Below are 23003 nucleotides of genomic sequence, written 5' to 3'. Positions count from 1 at the left end.
GGCACTCACTCTGTCTGTGCGTTACGTAAAGAATGGGGTGATTCATGGTCACTGCTGATACAGCACAGCAACTGTGCTAAGTGATTTCACCCCAATTCTAGATATCCATTTCTAAGCTGTGATTATAGCTTGATTATGTAATGAGGTAAAACAATATTAAGACTTTGACAAAGCTTGCACTATAGTCCATTTATATAAGATTATCTCTGGGATTCAGATAGCTGCAAGCCTGGTTTTCAATTTACATTCCAAAGGATGAATCCTAACTACATTTTGCAGCAGGGCGGAGGGCAGGGGATGGGAGGAGATTTTCTCTTTTTTTTCTGTTTTTAGAGAGTAACGTGTATGTCTCTGTGTGAATGTGTCTGACATCAAACACCTTGATTTCCTGAGGGAGCAGGGAGAACTGGAATTAGTTTATGTTTGTGTGAAATGACAACCCCAGCTAATGAAATTCCTGCAAAATGAGATGAATCATTACAGCCATCCAAGCAAATGAAATTTCTTTATGTATGACATGACTTTCTGCCCGACAGTTCTGGATTTTGTTTGGTCCTTAGCCACTCATTCCACTTGAAGTGCTGTTTTCTCAGTTCATTTGACAGAATGTGTTCCACTTCTCATTAGTTTCTAATTATAGAAGGAAAGAATGTAATGACACTAGACAGTAATTAAAATCTATTACTGTTGTTCCCACCTTCTCTTTGAATTCACAGAGACAGGATTCAGCCCAAGAATTTTTTGTTGCTGAAAAATGTCAGTATGTGGAAATGTATTGAGGGATTGAAGGTAAACTTAGGTGTGTTTGTTTCTAAGGTTCCATCTGTGCATACTAGAATTTCAAAGGGAAAATGAACATTACTGACCGCAAATCTTTACATATGATTTTTTCCTAGTTTGGGACATAATTTCAAACAACTGATCTTTTTTGTTTGTTTTTGAAGGCAGCTAAGCTACTACACAGGCATTAGCAAACACAGGAGGATTTTTATTGTGCAGGATTAGTGTTCAGATGTGGCAGCAGCACGATGTAATAGGTTGCAACTGCTGTGAGTGAACCATTATGCTCCAGTGTGTAAATAATCTGCAAATTATAGAACCTTCTGCTCCCTTTCCCACTCCTCTCCTGCCTAGGAAGCATCAACCCAGGATGAAAGCTCAGCGTCTCATCTCTGAATGGTTAGGTTTTTAAATAACCTGTTTGACTTACTGTGATAGAAAATTGGAACAAAGAGATGAAAAAATGCGAGGACAACAGAAATCTCAGTAACATGAGAAAGTAGAGAGCCACAATCTCCAGGCAACACTACCAGTTGGGGTGCTGTTCTGTTAGAAATCTTGCTGTGCCTGACACAGTCAGGCATCCTGTGTCCTTGGCTCTTTTGGATGTCTGGTTGTTAGCTGAATACCTAAGGAAAAGCTGTCTGCTTCAAAAAAAATTATCGCACCTATAGCTAAGGGCTCTGTGCATTTTTACAGCAATGACTTAATTAATTTTGTATATTTGACCTATTATTATTATAATAATAAAAGTTTTGAAATATGGTGAAATCACCAATGTGAGCAAATATAAGAAATATGTTTTATAATATTTTCTTCATTTCAAGGTATCCAGATGGTATACCCACTACCTGGCAACATCCAACCCTGCCTGCTTTTATATATAGGGAGAATTGGAAATAACTGGTTTGTTTCCATACCTCAAAGCATGATGTACATCACATCCCTGGTACTTTAGAACAAACACTATCAGGATTATGAAATGGCATGAAATAAGAATTGTCAAAGCTATGTTAATTTTATCACGTTGAAATTTTCAGTAGTTTGCATCAAGGGAAAAAAGCACAGAATGGTGGCTGGTTTTATTTTACAGGGGTGGTAAAGCACAACATTTATACTGTATCATTGGTCTACATATTTGGACTTCCTAGACAACATAAGGATTTGTGTGAAAAGGTAGTGTGGGCAACTCCAGGGCTAAAAAGATAAACATAAGATGTAAAAATGGGAATGAAGTTAAAGGTGGCACTTTAAGACCTAGTTTAAAAACTGCTAACACTAAGTACTTGAATTAACAAAGTGAAAAGCAAATGGTCAGTCAAAAGGGACACACAACTCCCAAAGGGAGTCCAATCTTATGTGGACCAATTCCTTTCACGGTGTCATCTCCGCTAATCTGATATTAGACACCAGGGCTCTGTTTGTGGTTAATGGATGAGTCTGTGGACAGAACTGCTCCCATACTGGCTGAACAAGAGAACCATATGCCATCTCTATGCTCTACTGTAGGCTTCCTAAAATTTCAGAAGTGGTTGAAAATTAGATGCAGACGTAGTGAACGCCATAGAAGAAAAGGAAGTATTTAATATTTTTGGTCTAAATAACAACAGAGTTACAGACATGCTAGAAAACTCGCTTGAAATTAGTAGTGTTTAATGAGCTTTGTGCATGTCCTGTTTGCTGAAATGACTGCACAGGACTAATGCAGTTCATGAAACATCACTTCTCAAATTTGCTTTTACATCTTCATAAATTGTCTTGCATGGCAAAGGTCATTCTCAAATTCCTCTGAAAGCCTTTCATTCTGAGAGAAGAGGAATTTGAGGATATAATACATTTAATCTCTGATCTTGATGTTTCCAGTTATTTTCAGAGCCAGGAGACAGTATTACATAACCCGAGGCTGCAATAAAACTTGATGTTTTCTTCTACTTCCTCTCCAGAGGAGAGAAGGCATGACTGCATGGAGGCAATGTTCTGCAGGGGAGCTACAGATTTCACAGATTCATTCTGTCTGAATCCCCCAGCAGAAGAAATATTTATACAAGAAAGTACCACTCGAACACCAGCATCTCACTTCCACTGAATGCACAGGGAGATTACTGGAAAGGCTACCATAAACAAAGAACCCGAGGGATGCTAGGAGGAATATAACATGCTTTATTGCTTGACTTCCAGCATTATTTTTATTTTTATTTTTTTAGGACTTCAATTCCATTTATTTTTGGCTTCCTTTAAATATTTTAGAAGATTTCATCAGTGAATATTTAGCTTTAAACCCCCAGGAAACCAATTTAAGTAACCAAGAAAAGACTAAAACTCACCCGGGTATGAGATCCTGGAAGGAAAAAAAATCAAGGAGCAAAAGTAGTACAGATCAAACCCAACTTTCTTCAGAGCTCAGTGGGATCAGCTACCAAATGTCATGGGCTTCAGAGAGCTAGGGCAGCTCAGTAATAAAAGATGACGACTTTGAGCACAAGAACCCAACAAAGATAGCAAAAAGCAAATTGGCTTGTTGGAAAACAACAAAAATATCTCAAAGAAGTGGTATGGATTATCGATTAGGACACAGAAGCAGCAGACAAGATATCTCAGGTCTGGTCCCAGCACTCTCACTGAACAGCTGTAGAGCTGTAGGACAGCTATTTCTCTTCTCTCAACCCATCTTTCCTCCCATGGAGATTCTTTGGAACTTACGCACACTATGTGCTTCAACATCTGGCACATTCTGCTCTAAACTTACATGGAAATATTTAGTGGGAGTGGTTGAAAAAGAAAAAAATAATTTTATTTAATTACATAAAATTTATGATTTATATTTATACTAATGCAATAATTTTTCTTTGGCTTCTCAAACAAAAGAAAACTCAAAAACATTTGATAATTATTATTCTGTTTCTAGTGATACTAAAAATTACCAGTGTAGGCATGGTCATGCAAAGAAGCAAAATAAAATAAACTCACAAATATTCCTATTTAAAATCAGAGCCCATAATCAGTGCCATAAGGATTGGTCTGAAACTTTGTGTTTTTCCAAACATTGTTTTTCTTAAAATACAAGGAAAAAGCCAAACCTCATTCAGTTTTGTCATGTTTGTATCTTGTCACGTTTCTGAGTTGCCAGAAAAAAAGCGGGCTGTATGCTTTGAAAAAGTTTTTTATACAACATGGAAACAAGGCGACAGCTATAGATCATAAGAAAATTCAGAAAATAGAATTTTGGAAAAATAATAAAAACCCTTATGGATTGGGGCTTACAACAAATAAGACTACTACAGGTGACACATCTATGCCAGTTAGATTACTTCATTGTCATCTAGGATTCTGTCCCTGCACCTTCCACTGAAAAACTCATCCATATTCAGAATCTGGCTAACCACTAAATGACAGGGGGTTCTTGAATGATTGTGGTAATTCTGAACTTTGTGATACTCCTGATTCTTACAGGATACTCTTATGTAGTTGAAGGGTAGTCAAATCATTCATTTAGTAGTTAATTGAAATGTAAGTAAGTGCATAAACCAGGTAGTGATTATGTGTTTGAGAGAGATGGTCCACTATTTTTTTGTTCCTTTTATCGGTGACAGACGCAGCAATACATAAGTGCATTTTAAACTTCTGTTATTTGCCTCTGTTGAATATTGACTTAATATGTAATTACATAGCAAAAGATAATTCTGTTGCTTAAAAATTCATGGGTTTATTATAAAGGCTTTCCATGGTGTAAAGTGTACAGAATTCTTCAGGGAATCCTCCCAATCAGCTTTCCCCTTCTACTTGTTGACATATTAAGTTCTTCAGAAACCTGTTGTTTACCCAGACAGAGGTAGGAAGAAAGGATGTTCACACACCTTGTTAAACTGAGTTCTAATGCGAACTTGTTGTTGAAGATTTACTAGTACTTGTGTAGAAATTCCAGTGCGTATCTTAGTATTCATCTGCATTAGCAGATGAACATGTAAATTGGTTACACCAGGAGGAGTTGCTGTTTGAATGAGTATTGAACATGTCTGTGTATGTGTATCACACGTAAGGTGACAGGAAGAGAGAAGAATACACTTCTTGTAACTATTTGTCAAGTTTTAGTATTCATCAATTTTTTTAAATTATAATAGTGATTGCCATGGTAATCTCACTATCTGTATGTAGCACCATATGGTCTGTTTCTATACTAGGAAAGTGAGCCCTGTGCTCCTGCTAATGTTGTGTGACACCTTTCTGAACCTGCAGCCAAATGTAGCTGCTGTCAGGGTTCCCGGCATCAGTAGTACTTATTTATGGACTAGGTAATTTTTGTTTTCTACTTACATCTAATGCCATGCTGTTGTTTATGAACGGAAAATTACTTTTTTTTTGAGACATGGACAGTGGTACAATGACCCTTAGAAACAGTTGCCTGACAGAAGTACTGGTTTCTTAGACTACCAAGTACAAGGAAGCTTCCTACCTATGCCTGTAATCTATAAAGCTACTTCAGTGTTGAGTCCCTTCCCCAGATGTTTTACAGTGATAATAGTGATAGGTCTATGTAGATTGTCTTAGGGTCTTTTTAAAGGTGGATGAAAGTGTACTTGTTGTTTTCCTCTAATGGTTAATATGTGGCTGCCTAGAATTGAAGCTGAGCTAGCTGCATTTAACTTCTACAAATAGTTAAGTTCAGTTGCATTTAACTCTCACAAATAAAACCAGGAATTAAAATAACCCATGGTTAGTCCACACTCAGAGTTTGGCCATTCTGGAGAATATATATTCTATTTTGCCAGTTTATGCATGTCTGCATATATGTATTTGAGCTTGTTTCAAATGTGGAAGAATTTCAGAGACATTTTGATCCATATTCTTAAGTAGGTATAAATCCATTATGTTGCTGTAAGAGGAAAAGAGTGCTCCAGAGTTCACATCTATGACTATTAAAAATAAGATATTCTGAAGCATATATATGGGGTTTTATAACTAAGAACAGTTTTAAATAAAAATATCACAAATGTATTTGTTCTCCAGTTTGAGGCATTCCTCTAGAAAAAGCTATTGTGGACTAATGTTTGAGAGGTAAACAGCATCCTCATTCTCCTGTTATCGGTTTGCCTGAGGACAATGCCTGCTCTGTGTGCAGATTCCAAATTGTTTCTGGTTTCTTACGCATTTTGTCTTGGAGGAACCAGGTGCAAAGCTTCAGCAATGTGCAAATTAATCTTGTTCGCAATCACAGCTAACATGGAACAGCAGAAACATCCGCTGGCAAAAGTAGGTGTTGCAAAATAGTCTAGGGTGTGATTGGTGAGGAAATGAAATGGAAAAAACTAGCTCTAATAGAACAGTTATTTATATGCTAAGAAAGGAGATGGCAAATGTGTTTGGGTGTATTTTTAACCTCTTGAGCTTTCTAGGAGGACATTATTGACATCAGGCAGAAAGTAAAATCATTAGAAGAAAGAAAAAGAAGCTGTTTCTTTAGTTATTAGAAGGGGGGGAAATTATTTTAAAAATTAGAGAACAAGAAGAAATAAAGGCACTGAAGCAGAAGGAACTAGGTTATGGTTAAAATAGTAAATAAATGTAGAGTTAAAAAAGTAGGTGTTGGAGATAGTGAGAGAGTAACTGTGAAAAATGGCAAAAAATGAGATGATGGTCTGAAATTATACTTAATACAAAGACAAGCCTGCATGCAACAGGCCTGAAGGGAAGAATAGAGATGAATATGATGCTTAGTTTGAAGATCATGTCTCAGAAGAGACAGCTATGAATGATGAATAATTTATAACCAGTATTACCATTTGAAGTCAAACAGATCAAGCTTAGGATGTAAAAAAAATCTCTAAGGACTACAGATACCATCTTGAAGTTTCAGTTACCAGCTTCACAGGAATAAAGGTAGAGCTTCTAGGTGTATATAATCACCCTACAAATCCAAATCCTACAAGGTATTTAAATGGCTTGCCCTTTTCAAGAGGAGACCTTTGAAGAACTATTTATTTCTCAAATAGACATATTCAGGATAACGTCCATGGCTACTAAAAAACAGGTTCCCCTGGGAGTCTCCATTCTATGTCACAGTGTGAATACCATCACATTGTATGTTTTGAGGCCAGGAAGTGCAACCTCTTAATCTTTTCTTAAAAGTGAGGTTATAACACTGTGAATCCCATGGGTTATATCTTTTTAAGACTTTCCTCTTTTAACATTTGAAAATGTTACATCCTGGAAAGTTTTTAAAAATGAACTGGCAATTCTAGATCTGAAACACTGTGGCATACAGAGAAGGATGCATTTGGAATCCCACAGGACTGTGATGAGGGAACTGTGGATTGAGCTTTACCACATAGGCTGGAATGTACCCTACACATTGGTGATGTAATATGAAGTCACTGGAAGCTAGATCTCTGTAAAGTCTCCTACATTGTTTTTTAGAAGTTCAGCTGCTGTGTTTGTAACTCCACAGAGAGATAAGGCTGTAACTGGTGCTAGGCACGAAAAAAAGGTTAATATGCTCAAGAGTCATCCAATGCTTTTAGCATTTACCTTTCTGCGGAGGTTGCTATCATAAAAGACTTAAGGGCTGAGATGATAGGTTGAATGCAGAAATGATGCAGTGGTCATTCAAATCTTGCAGTTGTAGCTTGTTACAGAGATTCTCTGAGACAAAGTCAGTCATGACTTCCTCAGATGCTATGAGAAGAATACTCAAAACCCAGGAGGCAAAGCAATGAAATTGCAAACAATAACTTCTTACACCCACAAAATAATATTTGCTTTGAAGGGGCTCATGAGTTTCCTGGAAGGGATGTGGATATGGAAATGCCATCCAGTTTACTTCAAAAAACCAACTTTCCCACCAGATAAATGCAGCACTCCTCCTCCACGGCGCTGTGCCCAGCAGCAGGTCTCCCTTCTGGTTCAGCTCTGCTGGCCCAATTCCCTAGCAAGCACTTTGCCATTCATACGCACATACGGCAGGTGGGAGAGAAAGAGTAGCCAGAGCCAAGACTGCATTTAAAATACTTCAGTAGAGTGAAAAAAAGAAGACGGAGGTTTGTTTTTTTGTCATGACTTTCAGTTTTTACCGTGGAAATGACAGCAGCGTTCTCAAATTGCATCCCAACTGTTCCCAGCCAGATGAATTTTAAAGATTTTATTATTTCTAGAAGCAGAATAAGTTCAAAAGAAGATGACTGATTGTAGTTTTTGAAAAATACATGTTTTACTGATGTAGTTTCCTCCCTGTTTCTTGATCGTAACAACTCTATGTGAACACCTTTTTAAGCAAAGTGAATATTTGAAAATACAGGTATAAACAAAGTTGTCCAAGCAGCTCTCAACGTGAAACAATTTATTTGTTGTTTAGTTGTATTACCATGAGCTAGCAACCCTGATCTTGGATTAAAATTCCACTATCATAGAAATTATGTCTAGAACAAAAATAATTTGCATTCCTCAAGTAAATGAATTATAGAATTACAGCTTTGCCATATCAAAAATAATATTCCTCACTGCTCTTTTCTGAAAGGCTACTTTTTCCTTTAAATTTATTTTTATATTGTATTTTAAGTTTTATGCATGGGTAGTACCTGTGGCACTGCATTCCGATGGGCACGTTAACAGTTATCATACATTTGTCTTTGATTTTAGCTAGTACAGGTGGAATAAAGCTCGGTATTTAACTAACCTAGTCTGATGTGCAGGCTCTCTGTATGAAGAATTTCAGCTTGGGCTGAATTTCCTCATTTTCAGAGGTGCTAGAGTCAAATATTACTTTAAGAATATTTCTGTGTAAAATATTTTTCTCAAGTCTGCTAAAGAATCTTCATGCAAAAGTTCAGTATATATTAGAAAATTACTATCTCTCTAATTCTACGTATCAAATCCAAACTATTTATCTGAACTGTGCATAAAATAATTGCCATTCTTCACCCCACAAATATTAGGCTGAACACTTCTCAGATTATTTCAGTTGTTTCCTGATTTCAGTTTAATTCCCAATATTCTCATTGGGATGTTTTGGCATGCAGAGCTTGAGTCCCATCCGGAGGTTGGAATTGCAATGGCTTATGAAATGTAATTAAAAATGAAACAAATAGTGAATAGCTCTTTTTTATAAGCTTCAAAACTGGTACTGTTTAAGCTTTTGTTAGAACTTAGAGAAGCATATTGCTTTTTATCCTGTTCCTCTAAGAGAAACCAAGGTTATATTATCTCAGGTCTTCCTTGTTTATAATTCTCAAAATATTGATCAATTATAAATATTAAGACAGAAGTTGCAAAGTGACAGGTAGAGTGATTTGAGGAACTGTCATATAAGGCTGCCCTACTGTTTTCCACAACATCAGCCACTCCATACAGTCTTCCTTCCAAGAAAGGTTAAGGCATGAATTTGGGTCTTGTTAGACTCCAGAGAAATGACTTAGCACCTGTGAGGAATGCTTCAGCTGCTGAAAAAGCTGAAATTGGCATTTACATGTTCATTAGACAGTGGGGAATTCTGCCATGAGATGCAAATCTGTGAGAAATCAGCTCTTCTGCTCACAGAACTATTCATTTTTTCTTACTTAATTCTCCCTAGACAAAAATCTCTTATCACACCAGGAAACAAAAATCCATTTTAAACTTTTAAGGACGTGGCATTAGGCATGAGGTGGGCCAGAAAGAAAGAGATAAGAGGTAGAGATTTTTTTTCCTCCCAACTCATCAGTCTCATCAGCACAGCATTATGTTTAGGGTGTATGGTTAATTGTAAAGATACCTAATGAAGAAGAGCTGGGCACCAAAGCTGGCAAACTCAGCAGGGGAATGTCTGCTTGTGGTTGCTTTTATATGGACTTGTTTCAGAATGTAACCTGAGCTGTGGTAACTATTGCAAGCATAAAATGATTCATCCTCCTGCAAAGAATAGGCACTACCACAACTAATGACATGCCAGCTGGGTTATCCTAGATCACCTGGCTGCCAGGAAGTTCAACATCAGCAGTCTTAGTCATTACAAAGCCCTGAAATTAATGCTAATGACCAACAGGACTGTGTTCTAACAGAAACTGCCATGCCCTCTGTGGGAGGATACTGTGGTACCTTTCCTCTCTGGGGCACTGGTGGGATTTGCTCTTGGCACATAAAATGAACCAGTTCATTACTTCAAGGAAATATTGTGTTTCCATATTCCAGTATTCAGAGGGTTGATCTTTTCTCCTTTCACTTTTCTTCTCTGATTTAAAGAGCCATAGTGGGTTTTTAATATTTGCACTATTCGCTAGTAATACATTCTCCTAGTGAAATTCTTTGCTTTTCTTGTCACAGATATACAGTGCATCTCTCAGAAATTAAGGATATCATAGATTTCCTATACCTAAAAGTCTACTTCTTTTTTTCTGCAGTATTGATAAATCTAGTCATACAGTTTTTGACAATTATTATTTTTTAAAAAAAATAATTATAGGAAAAAGAAAAGTAATTTCTTCATATTCAATAATATTCTTACTTTTCCCAGGATGACCACAAATGGTGAGTTATTCAAGAACTCTTATGTAATAGCTCAAATCCTTAGCACTAAACCAAACATAGCCAGAGTGACAATATGCTGTCATGAATTGCCCTGATTATTGCTATTGCAGTTGTACAACCAAAGTTAAGATATGCAGTTCCAAGACATTGCTGTTTCACTTGATGACTTTGCAGCTGGAGCAATCCAATAGCTCTTTCCAGACCAGTAGTTTGGTACAGTGATAGAAGAAAGGAAATTCTGGTGAGCTACAGGGGTGGTTGGAGGTATTCAAACTTGGTTTATTTTGTTTTTAAATAAATGTTATTGCATAACAGCAGAAAATAATCTAAGAAATCACTACTAGTCTTTATTGACTGTATATTTTTGTATTTTGCATAAATAGAGAAGGTATATTAAGTAAGATCAAGTAGCTATTGCTATCTGTAATCTGAATGGAGAGTATGTGAACTCATTTTAGGGGGTTTGGCGGGGGGCAAGGGGAGTTTGGTTTTGGTTTTTGAACCTATACATTCACAGAACAGAAGCAACCTTGTATGACTGATTGTTACCTACACAGTATGACTCTACTTCCTCTTCCAATTCATATTCTCAAGATTCAAAGAGAAGAAATTGAGCTACAATCAACAGGAACACTTTATTTATGATAGTCAAGTTTTTTGATCATTTTATCACTTTTTAGAATGATACACAAGAAAGAACAAATGGCAATTTCCTGACTAGTTTCATGATCGTTTCTAGTCACTAGCATTACGACACACAAAGGGTGTTGTGGTACTTTATGCATTAAATCTTGAAAAATATTTTAAAATTCTCTTATGTAGGGCATGATACAAGAAAGTATTATTACATAAATTTTATCCTGCAGCTCTTTAGACTTAATTATGCAGTCTTCTTGAGAGTAGCGAAGAACTTGCTTAATAGACTGTATCACTTTTTGAGATAAGTGGCATATTTATAGCTTCTATAATGTACATCAAATGAGGACGATTATGCCTTGTTTAAAAAGGCGATGTTAAAACACACATTATTTACAATTAAGAATTTGTTTTAACAATAAAAATGAGGGAGTTAATGTTTGTGAAACATAAAATGATAATGACAAATATTTGAACATTACTACTATGCTTAACACTACTATATTCCTCTCTGAGAATGCATTGTCAACATTATGGGATGGTTTTACGGAGTTATAGATAAAGCATATGCAAAATATAAGTAGAACATTTTATAATCACAAGGTACTGCAGAGAGTTTTAGAAGTTTGCACATACTATGCACATTTTCATTTAACACCCTAGTCTATTTTCTTTTTGTTTCTACTGTTTTATTTGATACGAAACAATTAAAAATCAAAGCTCACTGGGAAGGTCTCTTTAAACTTAGTGGTGTTAAATTAGTTTAATTTCCTTTTTCCATGGGATATTTGGCTGGATTTGAGTATTATTAGCTCCAATGAATGCTACCTGACTCGGATACTCTTGTTACGCAGACTTGTATGTCTTACTTCCACTCAGCCTTTCAATTATATCTATTCAAATACAGTGATAACCTCCCCCAACAAAACAGCATCTTAGATAAGTAGGTTACTAAAGAAGCTATGTAATGACATGAGATTGAGAAACTAGAAATTGCACTTGCAAACTGAAGGGATTTAACTCTGTAAGAGCAGCCTTAGAGGCATATGTTTATTATGTAGGACATATATGTGCCCCAGGCAAATCCAAACTTATTTCAAAAGAACTATCCCTACACTATACACATCATGAACATTAAGCTCTCATCACCTTCAAACACCCTTAACAAGTATGTTTTTCTCCATTTGAAGGAGCAGGAAGATGATGAGTAAGGTAAAACCAAGAGGAAAAAATGTGAAAGAAATTATCTTAAAATCATTGTACTACAGACATATTTTTTTGAACACAAAAAGAGTCTAGAAGTGAAACATCACTGAGGAAATTGACCATCAGTGCTATGCTGATCAATTTACAGGCTACAGAGATCACCTTGTGACTCTACAGCTGAAAGGCTGAGTGCTCAGGAACCCTCCAATTTATCACAGGATTGCTTGAAATTTAATTATTTCAACAGCAAAATAAAACATGTATTTATTTAAAGCGATAATTTAAACATACTTATTCACTATGAAGAAAACTCTTCTAAAAAATGCTTAATATTCGAGTTATTTGTGTGCTAAAATAATTGTGAATATACATTGTTCTTTATCTACTAAGCCATTGTGTCTAATCCTTTGGAACCAAAGATTTCTCACCACAATTCATTATAATGAGATCTAGCTCCAGTTGCAAAGAGTGGAATTGCAGTGATTTTCTCTTGTGATATTACAACAGTTTCTGTGAAAGTCAATCAGGGATGGGGTATAATGATTTCATTACCAAACGGGAATTAAAAAAGGGAGTGGGGATGTTAATATGCTTTGAGTCTCAAAGAGTCATCAGTACTTATGAAAATATATTCATAGGGGCATTAGAGGCATCACAAATATTTGTATGCTTAGTTATTTGCAGGAAAGACTTTACAACATAGAATCACTCTTAATTTGCTGATTTTAACATAAAATTAAAAACCTCCAAAATTACATTTTTCTTTATTTTTAAATAATTTAAATTTCCTAAAAGATTTAATTATTTTCTTGCTATTAAATGAACAAATATTATTTCTTAAAGCCACTGTTCTGTTATATCCACAAAACTGTATTTACTACAAACTAATCTTGCCTTTAACATCTGTGCTTTTGCAATTACCCTGCCTTAGCTTCAGTGGAAATGCTTCTAAGATTCTACATTATCCCTTGTTCTCTGGTTACTTGTATATTAATCCTTTTTATCCTTACCTGACCTTTCAGATATGCTAAACCTTCAGCAAGACAAACTCAGAAAAATAAATTTGACCCTCAAGAGTCTTTGTGGTGGTATATGAAAGTTAAATAACTCAACTCCTCCTGTATTTTCTTTCAAATAATAATATGTTGAGTACAGTAATGTTAAACAGTGGTTCATATGAGTTAAAATAAGGGAGAGATTAAATGGAAAAAAAAAATAAGCAAAAATATTTCCTGGTGGTCTCTTTCTGGACAAGTGACAAGAATATTTCTATTAGGAGTGAAATCTTCAGGTATAGCTATTGAGATATTTTAGGGTTATCTTAAGGATATTCGCTTAGAGCTGAGGATTTCCTTTGAGGCAGCAAACATAAAAATAAGCCTTTCTGTCCATTGTGTCTGCCTACTGCTTTAAACATTTAACTGTCCTACAGAGACAGTATTCCTTTAGCAAGTATGTTTAAGATAATTTAATATAGCTTTTCAAAAAACAAGGATTTTGAGATAAATACCCTCCTAAACCATAAAGAGAACAACAAAGATACACAGAACAATTTAATAGTAGGTTGGGTTTTCTGACTTAAAGCTTATGTCATCATTTGCTCCTCTGCAAAGTGGATACAAAGTGTGTTTATACTCTGCCAAAAGCAAAATGCAGGTACTAGTATCTTGTACCTATTCACTAGATCAAAATCTTCAAGCAGGGAATGGTTTCAATTCTCAGAGATATCTCCCTGATGATGCCATAAGCTATAATCAACCCATACTAGAACCTAGAGCTGTGTATGGGGCTGTCAGGGATTTCTAGGTACAATGGCAATCCACCTATGGCCATTTTTTAATGTCAGGCCTATTTTCCAACACAGATCTTCAAATATGATATGCACCTGTCATATCATATTTTGACTTAATAAAGAAGCATAGGGAGAAGGTGCCTGGGTTTTTTTAAGCATTAGGGAACCTCTGGGGACTACATGCCTGCCAACAGTTCAATTCATTATGATACAGCATTAAAATAAAGTATAAAAGTCTGCAAATACCTCCTCTTCCACAAAGTAATAGCCTTGACCACATTTTCCTGATAATACAGAAACCAGACCCAGATCTATTTATGTGACTTAATAGATGCATAGCAGGATAAATATTTAATTACAAATTTGACACTTTATCAGTTATGAGCAATACACTGTCTCTACTGCACAGCTCTGATTAGCTCTGTAAAACACAGAACAGGAAGAAAATAAAAAGGAATTTACAGATATTGGCTCACCAATCTCATGGATTCTGTGTAGCTTGTTGAATTGCTGTTTATTGATTAGTCTTATAATGCTTTTGTATCTAATTAAAAATTCAGGACAGGCTCTGTGAATAAGCAATAGACAATGTCTGGTCTAAAAAAGGAACTACCCAGTCACAGAAATGAACTGGGAATACCAGAAGCTCCATCTGTCTTGAATAATTACACATTCACAAACTGTTTTGCATAGCACGGTGTTTTGCACGTTCAAAAGCATTGGAATAGTGAGTAGAAATGCAGTTTGTATAGCAATTTTATGGAATTCACAGAAACTTATTGATGGGAAGAATTTCAAGGCACAAGCTAGTCCTTTTCTCTTGGTCTGATGTATGATTTCGTAAACCCCCTGATTTTAGGGTTTCTACAGTCTCCCTAAATGGAATGTGCCAGTGCTGATTATTATTATGGTTTTAAAACAGTATGTTTGGTTTACTCCTTTAATCCCCAATTACATTTTTTTCCAGACAAGTTCCATACTTCCAAATATTTCCATAAGTTATGCTTTCTAAATCATTTACTTATTACACTCTCCTGCACTCCTCTATCTTTCTTAAAATGTTGCACATTAAAGTGATTTTTTTTTTAATCAAGCAGAATGCAGCAACCATTTGACATCAGTTTTTCACAGAGTAGAACAGTGAATGTTTCTCCTAAATTCACACAGAACACTCTGAGCGATGCAGCCCAGAAAAGGTGGGGTTTTTTTGCATTCTTTATCCTTGTGTGTTTGTGGACTACTAAAGCCCCCAGAATTTTTTTACACAACTATTGATCTTTTTATATTTTTGCATTTGATTATTTCTTTCCTACAATCTTTCACTCTTTATTTAAAGTAGCTAATTACAAATTTTGGAATTTTCCTATTTTTCTGTTCCCAACGTGCAACATGTCCCTAATCAGTGTCATCTACTTGTGCATTATATTTTGAAAATCTTATACTTCTGTATCACACATTGCATTGCAATAACAATCAGAAAAATTAAAGCTTATATTTCTTTTTAGTTAAATCTGAATTGAGAGAGTTCTCTGGAAAAACTTGCTTGAAGTCCCTCCTAGGCAATAGGCACCTTTTGTTCTACAAAATTATTCTAGCTGAGCTCTATAATATTTTCATTTTGACATCCAAAAAGTGAAGAGCAGCAGCATTTGCTGATATCATTCTCAAGTGGTAGATTTGCTGGACTATTTTCTCATCTACTTTGTTTCTTATTTTTAATCCACAGTGAATATAAAAGGTCAGAAATTAGATACAGAATAGTTTTTAAAGGGAAAAAGAACAACTAACATTCATTTGAATTAAATGTATTATGCAATAATAAATGAGAATATGGAGGATGGAAAAGTACATCCTGTGCTAAAGCAGTCATTTTTTGTTTTCTTCTCTGTATTACTGCCTCTTATGATAGAACTATTTTTCTTTTTATGTTGTGTCCACTTTCTGCCACATTTTCCAGCTAGTCCCATGTATAGACCATATGTCTAATAAATTATGCATCCTTAAATAACTAAAGACATTGTTAAGCATAATATGAACTCTGAATACGTCAGTAAATCAACTAACTTTACTATGCAACCTCAGCATAAAGTTTGAAGTAGGAATTTGTAAGTCTGATGCTTTCTTTGTAAGGACAGCTCATGGCAGCCTCCATCCAAATTTCAGAAGTTAGGGAATTTATATTCTTTAGACTTTTCCATTTGTTCATCCCTTTTTTATGGGAGAATCTCACTGCTGTTCAGTGGATGGGGCCTTACACTTCTCAGTTTATAAATGCGTGAGGTCAAAGTAGTTTATATAACTCAGATGATATTATGTCTTAACATGCACTATATTGCAAATAATCTAAACTAAAACACTGCCGTTTACACATCATAGATTGTAGGGAAAAGGAAAAAATATATATAGGTGATATATTAAAATGACTAAATAGTCTGTACATATAATAATGAAATGTTCATAGGGCAGAAGGTTGAGTCAACTTTTCTTAACAGTCCCTGCTATTAATGGATACTGGACTCCATTAGCTAAGTCACTTCTTATTGCTTGGTCTGTGACTTTCAAAGAAAATTAGAGTCACATGTGAATGTTCAGTTTGGAGAGAAACAATCTGACAATTCAGGATGACTCACTTCAGATAAGAGAAACAGACAGGACGGTTTGTAATGTTCCACTTGCTTTTTTTTTCTGCTGTTACCAGAATTTGCTAACTGATCAGGGACAGAATTCCAACATCTGGCCCTTTATGCAGTGCATGCAAAGGAGGAGCAGCAGACAAATGTAGTCACTTCCACAAGTCCATCAGACCTTATGAAGCTTACACTAAAACAATCCTTGTCCTTCTCTACCCATAACTCAGCCCAGATCTCAAAAGTTCAGCTGCGGCATGACAGAAAGAGAAGTAACAGAGTTTCTAATGACCAAGTCTCAGCCATCCTTTCTGATTCTCTTCTGTGCTCCAGTCACCAAGCAAGCATGGCCCTCAAGGACTAGAATGTGTTAGTCACTGGGAGGCATGAAGCTGGAGACAAGAGTTGGTTTTGAAACAGAGTAGATGCAGATATGGAGTTTACTCTAGTTTCACATGCTTTAACACTACTCCCAGGCTGTTTCTGTTCTGTAACTGTTCAATCTCATATTCTCTAATTCCCCCTTCTCGTGTTCAGGTTTCTCTGGTTCCTGTTGTCACCTAGTTTCGGGGCAGAGTTCTTGGTAGTATAGTATAGTCCTATTTCCAACATCTTATTAATCCTTCCATTGCCGCCTCTGCTGTACCTCAGCTCATATCCCCACCAAAGCATTGGCAGTGGTACCGTCATTAGTTTGTACCTAAATTTTATTATACGCAGCACTGCAATTAGTTGCATAACATCTCAAGACTTATTTTGACTTGGGCATTCAAACATTTAACTTGTGTACTCGGTCTGCACTTGCTAATAAATCTATAAGCTTGGAATATTTTTCTTGTGTTTTGGGGAAACTATTGAAAATGCGTGCACGTAAGAGAGTAATTACGTAGAGTATGGGTCTGGTTGAGGAATATTGGACTTAATGTAGTTCCCCACATGTTAAGAAGGTAATGAACATTCTTTAGGCTCTGCCAGTTTTAGCAAAATATTTGTAGGAGATAGACCAGATTAAAGATAATCCCTATTTTGTTGGGGTTTTTTTTCCACCTTCTAATTATTTAGATACTGCACCTAGATCAAAATCAAATCTAGTTTTCTTGCATATCTGTGTCATAAAAACAAGAGGAGCAAGGAAAATCAAACATAAGTTAACTGCAGCAGAAGAAATATATACACAGGACCGTTTTCCAAGTTTTTATACTCAGCAGGTCTTTGAAAGCAGCTCAGCAGGCTGAGTAGCTTTCAGGAGCATTTCTCAGGAATCAAGTGATGAGTGATTCTTTGCTGCTTTAAAGTGCATGCTAGCTGCTAATTACTTTTTTTAAAGCAAATTAAAAGAGCTGGTGTGTGTTGTTATATTAGAAACTACTGATGCAACCTTATGGTAGTACTCCAAGTGAGTACTACAAGCTTGAATGGCTATCCCCTGAAAAAAGAAAAGGTTTTCTTTGCATGGGAAAGTATCTTTTTGCTTTCTGTGTTTTACTGTTTGTTTCCCAGTATGCACTTTCTTCACATTAGCAGAACATTAAAGAGTGCTTTTAATTCGCCAGTGTAAGATGCGCCGAGTCAGTGGATCTGAAGCTTGTAGCATGTTAAGATTTTTTTACTTTCTATCTCTGGCCAAAAAAACCCAAAAACCAAAAAACAACAACCCAAAAGATTATTAGAGAAAGGCTCAAGCAAAAAATGAAAGAAAAAGAACAAATAAAAGATACTCGAAGTAAGGCTGAAATAAAGTTAGTTTTCAACCTGGGCATGATGAGACCTTAGGCCACACATGGGTACACTGCTGCCTTTTGTGCTTTGCCTGTTGCAGGGGCAGTCTGAGGTCAGAAGTATTGCTGTTTATATTTTTGCTTTGAGAGCAATTCCACCATGTCATGTGTAATGGCGGTTATTAGCAGCTATGGCTTGCATACACGCTGCTCTCTTGTCCTCTTTTGCACCTTTATTTTTATTTTCCTGGGAAAATGAGAAAGGTGAAATGCTTTCTTGAATAGCTGACTAAACATCTTCCTCATCTAAAATGGCAGAAGATGCTATAAGGCAAATGTGGCTACAGCTGGGAGGCTTCATTCCATTTTTGCCCTGCTCATAAGACTAAACATGTCGTTGGTGCTTACTTTCCAGTGATTCAGGAGTTGGAACTTGACTAATTCTCAACCTCTTTGTTTGCACTCCAGTGTAATGCACAGCAGGCTCCTCTCAACTCTAGCATATCTCACTCTCCTTTTGAATATAATAACAATGGTGACCTTTCAGAAGTAAAATGGATGGGGATATTTCTGAAGTCAGAATTAACATAGATGTCTGAATTTAAATCAATATATTTGCCAGAACAATAAAATAAGGTAAAAATCAAAGGCAACCTGAAAAGAAAAACTGCTTTCATTTCACTGTTCTTTTTGAAAGTAAGAAATCAAAGACAAGGGATATCATGCACATACAATAATATTAATATGCAATTTCTTTTTACATCCATTCTCATATTCACTGATTGTCTTTCCACTGAGAAATAAAACAATATATATGTCTAGAAGAATGTATTTTCCTGCTTAGTTAGTAGGGTTAAAATTGCTATTTTTATTAAATGCTGAGTACTTCCTCATTTATAATTTTAAATTCCATTACTTGTTTCCAAGGAGATAGAAATATGCAGGAAAATCATCTGAGACTCTGATTTGTAAGGCTGTGAGAGTTGAATGTGCCCTGTTTTGAGGAACAAAATAAACTTGGTGCTGCTGTAGTAAAGAGGTTGGGACTTTGAATTTCATTTCTGTGCAGACCTACTTTCTGCTTCTGGAAGTTAGAAGGGGATTGTAAAATATTCAAATCAGTATCAGGTTATCATTTCGTGGCTCAGCTGCCCTGTTTTCTACACTGAAGCAGGACAGGAAGTTCTGTTGCCCACCCACCCCTCGTAGTAGTGGCTTTCTCCTGACTGTTCTAGGTATTTCATGGAGGACAAGAATGGACAGTAGACAACAACTTATCTTTCTTTCTGTGAATTCTTTTTCAGAAATACTAAAGCCTGGATGGTTCCACAGGTATTTAAAAGCCTGTAATTGTTCAGTGAAGTGCCAATGCTAAGTTCTAAACAGAGATAGCTTTCTTTTTTTCTTTCTGTTAATAAAATCCTAAAGGAATCTGAAGGTAAATAGATCAGTTGTCTTACCTGAAGTAGTCTTCACCACCTCAGTTGTATTTCTTAATCCTGTAAAGGAGAACTGGTAAAGCCTCCAGGACCTGGTGTCCCCCACCTCCACTGAGCTGCGCTTCCATTGGTAAATGATTTCTTCTCTTGGGTAGCCATCTTATTGCAATGGAAAATACAGAATGCTTTGTTTCATAGTTAAGATTTTAGTGTACTTTGGGGAGTAAAAAAATTATTTTCAATTTCTGGAAAAACCTGGAGAAGCATATTGCAAGTGAATTATAGATATGTTTTTGTCAAGTTTCTTAGTAGTGCCTTTTACGTAATGTCACATTTTATTTATTATAAAATTATATTTATTATAAATTAAAATAGCACTTGAGATAATTTTTTCAAAAATTAGTTTTCCACTTTTGTGGACCCAATAGGATGGAATTTTGCCCATCCTTCAGTCATGGCCAAAAAGTCTGCAGCTGGACCAGGAATTCACACCTTGACCTGACTGCAAAATGTCAGACTCTTGATTCCAACTATTGAAATAGTAAAACACCCATGCACAGAGAAAGTGTCAGGTCATGGGACTTTGATGCTGAAAGTAAAAATTTCTACTGTTGTGCTAAGATATCAGCATAAATTAATCACACAGGTCCCAGAAATTGTATCATTTTTATATAGCATTCCTCAATTATATTTGTGATCATATATGATTCATGTACTTGAAAATAAGGTCAAAATAAAACTGAAAACCATTGAAGTATGTCTAGTTAAGAACATAACCCTCAGTGACTCTAAGTATGTAAATACAAATTTATAATAAGTGGTTCAGTGTGAGTCAGAAAAGGGATATTTCTAAGCATGTTACTTACAGCTTGAAAATTCCAAGGGGCAGGAATGGGCATCCATTGGGAAGTTGTGTAGCTGTAGCTGACACTCAGCATCAATTGTCAGCCTGAGGAGAAAGAGATCAGGATAAACAGAATGCACTTAAGTTTGTCCTGAAAGTTGCATCATGGCAAGCAAAACGAGGTTTTTACTTATATGGAACCTGACTATGAAATATGCAAATATATATATATGTATAAAAAGCAAAAGTAAGCTATTGATATATATGAATTAATCTGGATATTCCAAGAATAGGAAGACATCATGGTTACTGATAAGCAGTGTTTCTTTTTTTGTTACATAGGCTGTGATCATCTACTTTCTGGACTGTGTAATAGAATAAGGTATTAAAACTCTGTTCCTGTGCATCTGAAATGGCAGCATTACTCATGACTGGCAAATCCATAAGTAGACATACAGGTCATCTCATGAGCAGTGACAAATCTTTGTGTCACAACATGCCATAATGCACTAGGGAAATGTATTTTATGTGACAAAAATTCTATTTCAGAAATGATGGATGGGAGTCCAAATATATGCCTATGCATCCAAGACGGCCATCTAGACAACCTTCATAGCTAGTGGAAAGGCACTCTGAGGATATACTTCATTTCATTCCAAAATAAGACATTTAAATCAGAACAATGTACCAAAAGGTGTTTCTCTCCACTGAATATCAGGAGAGACTCCATGATAACTCAGGTGTTGTAGGTGCTATAAATCAGGTAGACATATGTTCTTTTAGAAATCCAAAATTAGATGAGATGTATCCCCTGATGTGTGTGCTAAAAACTCTACCATTGTTCATTCAGTCCCTTAATTGTTGCTAGCCTATACATAGTCTGAGCCCTGCCATGAGCTGCATGATACTTGGACTTTGGAAAGGAGGGAAGAAGTGGGGTGAGAGAGGAAAAAAGGAAAAGGAGAAAAAAAAAAAAAGCAGAGTGATTTTTATTTGTTCCGTGAGGTCTAGGAAAAATGTAGGTTTCTGGTCTTTGCTGATTCCTGAATGCCCGATGAGCAACCCTGTGAGCTGGGTTTGTCTCCTGGCTCCTGCATGCAGGTGCTGCACGCTAATGACTCCCTAAGTCTCTTACTGTGGGATGCAGAGGGAGTCTGTGACCACTAGCCACCAAGTTAATGAAGTCAAAAGGAAACATTTCTGTGTAGGGATTTAGGAACAAATCTAATTTCCTTTGAAACTAAGGGAAGTTCTGTTTGTGACACAGACAGAGGGCTGATTCTGTGTGCTGATATTATTGCCCTTTCTTTTCTCATTTCCATCATCTTCAGTTTAATTTCAAGATAATCATAATATGAATGCAAAAAAATGATCAAATTCTTTCTTCGATATTGCTTTTTCTCTGGTCATTATATTTAACACTGTTTGAATTTGGGATAGGCTCAGATTTACTGCTGGGTTTTCTTTGTTTTCTCTTGTGGAATTGAGTAGATTTTATTTACCAGCACAAAGCACAATCCAGGCTTTGAACATCTCCAAGCATGGAGTTTTCTGGGAAACATGTTCCACTGTTTGACCATTCGCACAATAAAAAAGTTTCTTTGTATGTTTAAACAGAATTTTCTGTACTTCAGTTTGTGTCCGTTGCCTCCTGTCCTGTCACTGGATACCACTGAGAAGATTACATCTCTGCCTGCTTTACCACTTCCATCCCCTGCCTTCTTTACCCCTACTCACATTACACACATTGATAAGATTCTCTGAGCCTTCTCTTCTCTAGGCTGAACGGTCCCAGCTCCCTCAGCCTCTCCCTGCACATCAGATGCTCCCAGCCCTTCAGCATCTTCACTGCACTTGCTCCAGTAAGCTCATATCCCTCTTGTACTGGGGACCCCAGCACTAGACCCAGCATTTCAGAGTGTGTCTCACTAGTACTGGGCAGAGGAGAAGTATCATCTCCATTGACCTGCTGGCAGCAGTCTTCCTAATGCAGTCCAGGATGCTGTTTGCCTTTGCTTCAAGGGCATTTGCTGGCTCATGGTGAATGTCCACCAGGATCCCCAGGTCTTTTTCTGCAAGGTGCTTTTCAGTTGGTAGGCCTCCACCCTGTACTGCTGCATGGGGCTATTCCTCCCCTGGTTCAGGATGACATTTTCTTTTGTTATCTCCACAAGATTCCTGTTGTCCCATTTCTCCAACATGTTGCAGTCCTCTGAGTGGTACTACAACCCTGTGATACCAGTCACTCCTCCCAGTTTTGTATTATCTGCAGACATACTGAGGGTGCGCTCTGTCCTATTGTCCAGGTCATTAATGAAGATGTGAAGATCTTAAACTGTATTAGCCTAGTACAAAACTGGGGAGTACACCACTATTGACTGCATTCCAGTTGGCTTTCACTGAAGGCAGGGTTTTACCAGTAAAGACTGAGGCAAAGGGGGCATTGTGTACCTTGGCCTTTTCAGTGTT

General features: G+C 36.5%; 1 protein-coding gene across 2 annotated transcripts in view; it reads right to left on the bottom strand.

Annotated features, from left to right (window-relative positions):
* Window positions 1–23003, bottom strand: part of GABRG2 (gamma-aminobutyric acid type A receptor subunit gamma2) — a 69098-nt gene that overhangs the window by 15677 nt on the left and 30418 nt on the right. For both annotated transcript variants that reach the window (XM_054842193.1, XM_054842192.1), the window contains exons 5-6: window positions 20557–20639; window positions 19712–19849 (exon numbers count right to left, since the gene is read on the bottom strand). In XM_054842193.1, coding sequence (XP_054698168.1) covers window positions 19712–19849; window positions 20557–20639 — 221 coding nt within the window. The remainder of the gene's footprint in view (window positions 1–19711; window positions 19850–20556; window positions 20640–23003) is intronic.

Source organism: Grus americana, chromosome 14 (assembly GCF_028858705.1).
Source record: "Grus americana isolate bGruAme1 chromosome 14, bGruAme1.mat, whole genome shotgun sequence".
Classification (NCBI taxonomy): domain Eukaryota; kingdom Metazoa; phylum Chordata; class Aves; order Gruiformes; family Gruidae; genus Grus; species Grus americana.
The sequence above is the reverse complement of the archived record's forward strand: the minus strand, read 5'-3'. Positions and strand labels throughout refer to the sequence as shown.